The 5902-nt window shown below is 50.8% G+C and overlaps 1 protein-coding gene across 1 annotated transcript; it reads right to left on the bottom strand.

Annotated features, from left to right (window-relative positions):
• Positions 1-531: 531 nt before the first annotated feature.
• YIPF3 (Yip1 domain family, member 3) lies at positions 532-5898 on the bottom strand. The gene is made up of 9 exons (XM_010581262.1): positions 5818-5898; positions 5534-5740; positions 5340-5446; positions 4654-4699; positions 4176-4268; positions 3700-3831; positions 3067-3180; positions 2483-2606; positions 532-1123 (listed from the first exon to the last, which is right to left on the bottom strand). The coding sequence occupies exons 1-9, from the start codon at positions 5896-5898 to the stop codon at positions 1002-1004; spliced, it is 1026 nt and encodes a 341-aa protein (XP_010579564.1). The 3' UTR covers positions 532-1001.
• Positions 5899-5902: the final 4 nt, after the last annotated feature.

Raw genomic sequence — 5902 nt, 5'->3', positions numbered from 1 at the left:
AGGCTCCAGGAGTCCTTTCAGAAATAAGGCCTAGACTCAGCTTGAAAAGCCAGACAGTATACAGCAGACTGTGTGTCTGGGGGAGCAGGATGCTGCTCCTGCTCAGAGCAATGAGCTCAAAGTCCCATGGCTGGGAGACATGAGAGCAAGCTGCAAAAGGGTGGGCTGAACCAGCTTCTTAAAAGAAATATCCACAGGACACCATGCACAAACATGCTGCCCCTGCAGTCAGCACTGCTGTCCCACACAGCAACATGGGCAGAGGAGTGGTAAGAACAAAAGGTGCTGTGAAAGCATGGGGACAGATACATTTCTGACATACACAGGAGAAGGTGATGTGAGATAGCAGCTTGGACCAAGTGAAAAGAGAAGGATCAATCTGGAACATGACAAGGAAGAGCATGTGGTTAAACATCATGCTGTTCCTGAGAATCACCACAGAAACCAAAGTTCCTGTGCCTCTTGGGCTATGGAAAAGGTGCCCAAGACAGGCCACATATCACAGAATATTTGAAGTAGGACAGCAGAAAATTGCAAAGAATCCTGCTTTAAGTCTAGGACAGAACAGATAAAGGCGTAGAGACCCAACACCACTCTCCCATTACACAAACAGGCTCAAACATAAGACACCACTCAGCACCAACATCAATTTAATTTTTCCCTCTTCAGGACAGGAACAGGGCAGATAACTCTGGGGTTACATCAGCAAGCAGAAAGGGGGTAAGGGACAAACTGTGCTGGGAAACCCCAACTAAACATGCAGGCAAGAGAACCACTCTACTGAAGACAGCCCAGACCTTGGTGGGGGAAGAGTGTAGTTCTTCTGAGTCACTGAGGTGCAGTCCACTCAGCTGCCCAAAACTGCAACCCAAAGGACAGGTCCAGGAAAACAAAACCAAGTCTTCTTCCTGCTGTTCTGTCCTGTTCCCAAGAGGCAGCACGTTATTATGGCCCTATGCAGCCCCAAAAGTAGTGAAGGAAGCAAGTCCAAGTCTGTGAAACTACAGGGTCAACGCAATGGCTTTGGCTGTTGTGTTCAATACAGCACTGGAAACAACTGGAATGTCTCGGGCAACTCTCTGAAAGGGTGGCATGTTGGGTCCTTCCAATGTGTCCAGGATACCTGCAGGGAACAGAAAAAAGGGGAGAGTGGCAAGAGTTAGTTCAGGTGCAGATAGCACATTTCTTCTTGCTTTTCTTTCTGGCCAGGGCAGGGCCCAGGACATGCGAAGCACTTGCAGGTGATGGGAGGAGACATCTAGCCCCAAAGACTGAACAGGAGTAAACACCTCCATCCAGAGACCAGAAAGTACAGATCAGAGCTTGTCCTTGAGGCAGGGAAACTGTATGTTCCCAAGAGGAAAGCAGATCATTCACTCTGAAGGTGCCAGATCCAGTCCCCTGCCATTTGAACCAAATGCAGACACTGCCAGCGATGCTGCTCTGCCGAGGCAGATTGATAAAATCCTCTCCCAGCCTCATCCCAGCACAGATCCTACTCTTAGACCAATTGTTTGCTTTCATCCTGAGATGCACTTGCAGACTCACATCAGGAGCTGCAGCTGCAGGTGCAATGTGGAATTTTCATCATGGCAATGCAAACATAGACCATGCTTGGCAGGAAACATGCATACCAATGCAAGCGTCCTCCAGTCCCTATCAATTACCATGTCAAGACTGATCATCAGTCTTGGAGTGCCTTGAAGAAAATGGCTTAACATATATTTTATCTTATTTCATCTACTGAAAAGTTGCAGATCAGGGCTCAGAACCTTCACCTTAAGAACGGATCCATGAAAGAACAGTATTTACATCTAAAAGGACTTGTAATGCTATACTATAACCCCAAATTATGCAGATTTATCTGAAATATCACGAACAGGTCTGCAGAATTGCATATTTAGGGATCTGGAAACAAGCTAGTGATGTGGTGGGGGAAGACTTTTTTTGTCTTTTTTTTTTTTAAAAGGAGACTGAGACTTTGTTAGGAGAAAACAAAAAGAGACTCAGAAAGGGGACCTGAACATGTATAGCCTGGTAAACAGCACCAACTGGGGAAGATGGAGCTTCTACACAAGATAAAAAAGGTGTTACACAAAGAAGGAAAAAGACTTATGACACATTTCCTGATCAGAGAAAAGCAACCCAACTTCAGCAAGATTCAGGAAGGGACTGCACATCAGCATGCAAGAACAGTCAGTGCTGTTACACTTCAGTTGTGGGGAAAGAATAAGCATCCTGCCTCACAATCTAAGACCTAAGTACTAAAACTCAGTGCACAGAAACCATCCCACATCTACCTGCTGCCCTACTTTGACAGCTTCCTCTAATAAAGCTAGTGCTGGTCATTCTTGGGTTGGAAACTGGCACGGATGCCCTCAGGTCAGATCCAAACTGTCCATCTTTTCTCTCAGAGAGAGCAAAAAGCAGCTCCTCTTCCCCCAGATCTAACAGGATATGTCTTCACATCTCCCTTGCTTACCTTCTACCACCTTGTGATAAGCAAAGTGCAGATAGAGGAGGAAAAGCATATGCAGAGCAGCAAGGGTCCCACACAGGATGAGCCGCTGGGTATGCCCCACGGTGCGCGACACCAACACAGCAACCTAGGAAAGAGGTGATTAGAGACAAGGTAGCTGCTACCTGAGCCTCTGGCATTCCAGTCAGGAGCATACAGGAGGACAGGCCAAGTAGTGAGAGGCAGTGGAAACACTGCTCAGAGCCTTTTTTACAGTTTGCACCAACAAATTCAGAGTAATCTGTTTCACATAGGTGAACCTTGCCCAGTCTCACCAAGAGTGCAGGATGCTCAGGCATGACTCTCCACTGCAGCAAGGGCTGTAAGGGAGTAAATCTCCTACAGCTGTTAGAATGGGTGAGGATATGAATCCAAGTGTCACCTCCATACACCAGTGGCCAAATGACCCAGGAGCATCAGGCTGTTCTTCACAGCAGCCTGAGCGGCTGTGAAATGAACTGCCAGGCCCAAGGAACAGAAAGCAAACAACACTTCCCTCCCTTTTTTTGTCCCCAGAAGAGGAGGGCCCCAGGCTGCCTGCCCCTTACCATTCGTAGTGTAGAGAGTCCACCAACACCCAACCAGAAGATATAGAAGAGGGAGTGGAAGTGGATATTATAGGTGACAAAGAGAGTGATGCAGTGACCAAAAAGACCGTAGCCCTGACAAAACAAAAATGTCCATGTTACAAGTGTCAGTCCCACACAAAGGGACGTTGATCAAGAGCATGGGGAGCCTATTCCTGCAACACTTCACCAAGGCAAAGCTTCGCAAACCACTCATTCAATGCCAAAGAGTCAACCAGCACAACAATTTTAACAGCAGCTCACACCCAGATAATCTGTCTGAAGGATTCAGAGGGATGTCAGAGATTGCCACTTTGGGAAACAGATGAAAGAGCCTCTGATTCCAGAGAAATTGCAATCTCCTGGGTTTTTACCACCAGGCTCTCAGATCAGGAACTGCAAAGCAGGAGACCTACACGAAGGAACTGCCTCTTTGTGCTATCACTGTGCCTGGGATGGGGCAGGTCAGAAGAGCATCCTGGAATTCCAGGTTGTCCCAGTGCAGTTACCTGGGACCATGATTTACAAGGACTTTTCCCATTCTCTTGGGAAGAGCTTGTGCTGGAACACCACGCAGCCAACCTGTTATCTTGGGGCAGCTCCATCTGTACATACCAACAGTGACAGCATCTGCACCATCGTGATTTGGGCGTTACACAGATATGCCAGGAAATAGATGAAAGAGGAGACACCCAACCAGTAACCGAAGCAGGTGCCAATGGCTGTGCCCATCAGTGTGCCTTCCCTCTGTGGAGACAGAGTCAGGATGAGGAAGACTCAAAGAAGTGACTTGCCAGCACCCAAATTCCACCTCAGAGAGTCCCAGAGCCTTTCTAGGCATTATCAAATAGCTGGCTAGCAGCGTTCAGGGTGCCACATGACCTACACCCCAGCTCTCCCGGCAGCAGAGCATCAAGCCTTTCTGATGCGTCCTTCCTCCCATCCCCAAACCAAAAGGTTCTTCCTCAGATCAATCTGCTTTTCAGCAAGATGCTGTTGAGTCATGGAAGAGGTTTCTTCTCCATTTCTAGTGTCATTATAGCAATCCAGAGCCCAGTCAAACCACAACTTATCATTGAGACTCGACGTACAATGATGGTGTCGGAGGTCTTCATCCCATGCAAAAGGATGGCCACCAGTGTGAAAACCAGCATGAGGGGTCCATACAGCTCACCTGCAATCTTCTACAGGAGGAGACAGATCAGGGAAGGTTTGGTTAGCGCTCCTGAATACCAGGCTCCCCACCCCAAGCGATGTGAGAAGTGCCTTGGATGAAGTTTATCACCTAGCTGCCTGAGAACAGCAAGGCCACTGCTGATGGGAGCCAAGCAGAACAGGTTGTGTGATGAGGAGCCTGGAATGTATGAAGTCTAGAGGTCTAAAACTGTTCCAGCGCTAAAGGTAGCACACTGAGATTTGGAACAACCACAGGAAAGGGTTTACCAACATTTTCAGGGAGATGAATGCCTAACAAACTCAGGTCCTTAATAACATGGACTACTTTAGTTTTACAAAGTGTCTGTGGGACATTCCCCTGGCCATGGAGTCTGATTCAGCAAGAGAACTCACCTGTGGGAAATTAATCATCTTCACAGGAATCATGGACTCTAGCAGTCTGCATCACAGCACAGCAGGGAATGACATCAGGAGCAGGGAGGACAACAGTATGGTTAACAAAATGCTTCAGAAGTAAAAGATCCCATACACACATTACCAGTATTTTCTGCTGTGGTCACAGGCCTTGGGGGACAGAGATTCCTTCTACAGGGTCACATAAGGTAACTAAAGGATGAAAGCCTTACTGTCAGTGGGTTAACTTTGCCGGAGAGGGGATTCAGTGAAAACGTTTAGGGAGCGAGCCATGGGGATGAGAGATCATTGACAGAACAGCAGGAAGGAAAGGCACCTTTCTTCATCCAGCCTCACAAAACTTTGCCTTTTTGGACACAGCTCTGTTGCACACCCAACAGAAGCCACGTAACGCAGCTGAGTACTAAAAGGCTGAAGATGCCCCAAAGCCTTTTTTTCTGCCCTGAGCAGCAATGCTGGGTGACAGGTGATAGGGCTGCCAGCCCACCTGGGGGACCTCATTAAGGAGAGCGGGACAAAGCACAGTGCGTTTCCCCATATCTGAGCCTTCCTGCAAGGCTGGCAGCCCACCCCAGCTTGCTCGCTCTGGGGGGACAGCCAGCCTCCCACTGGCCCCCCGTGCCCCCCGCCGCCGGTGGAGACGGCCCAGGCTGAGCCCAGCCCACCTGGCTCGCACTTGGATGGGCTCCACATCAAAGTACGGCCGGAGGATGTCGATGTTGGCGTAGAGGCTGAAGGCCCTGGAGGCTTGCCTCTTCCCCACCTGCCACATCTGCGGAGAGAAGGGAGCTGGCAGCGGCCGGGGGGGCAGGCGGGGCCCCCCAGGGCTAGGGGCGGCAGGGGGCCGCGCTCACCTCACCTGGTCAGCCACCTGCCGCCCCAGCTGCCCCCGCAGCCCCTTCATGCCCAGGAACTCCCCGTCCTCCTCCTCGGCGGCCCCCGCCTCGCCCTCCACCTCCTCCTCCTCCTCCTCCTTCATGCGCTGGTGCATCTCCCCCATGTCCTCGAAGCTGGAGCCTGACGTGTCGTCCATGTTCTCCATGTCGATGACGGCGGAGCCGCCACCCTGCACCGGGGCGGACAGCGTCAGCGCCCGCTCGGCTCGGTCCCACCGCGCCGCCGCCACCCCCGGCCCGGCCCCACCTGCATGTTGTCCTCGAAGCCGCCCCAGTCGGCGGCGGTGCCGCTCCTGCCGCCGCCCTCCGCCGCCCCCGGCACGGACATGTTG

Source organism: Haliaeetus leucocephalus, unplaced genomic scaffold (assembly GCF_000737465.1).
Source record: "Haliaeetus leucocephalus isolate CR32 unplaced genomic scaffold, Haliaeetus_leucocephalus-4.0 Scaffold752, whole genome shotgun sequence".
NCBI classification, from domain to species: domain Eukaryota; kingdom Metazoa; phylum Chordata; class Aves; order Accipitriformes; family Accipitridae; genus Haliaeetus; species Haliaeetus leucocephalus.
The sequence above is the reverse complement of the archived record's forward strand: the minus strand, read 5'-3'. Positions and strand labels throughout refer to the sequence as shown.

Bases quoted from the DNA above. Each gene is read 5' to 3' on its own strand.
- YIPF3 (XM_010581262.1), bottom strand. From the start codon at position 5,898: ATGTCCGTGCCGGGGGCGGCGGAGGGCGGCGGCAGGAGCGGCACCGCC. The intron at 4,269-4,653 runs GTGAGTTCTCTT...CTCCTCCTGTAG, and splicing joins AGATGATTAATTTCCCACAG to AAGATTGCAGGTGAGCTGTA. The intron at 1,124-2,482 runs GTAAGCAAGGGA...TGTTCCCTGCAG, and splicing joins TTATCACAAGGTGGTAGAAG to GTATCCTGGACACATTGGAA.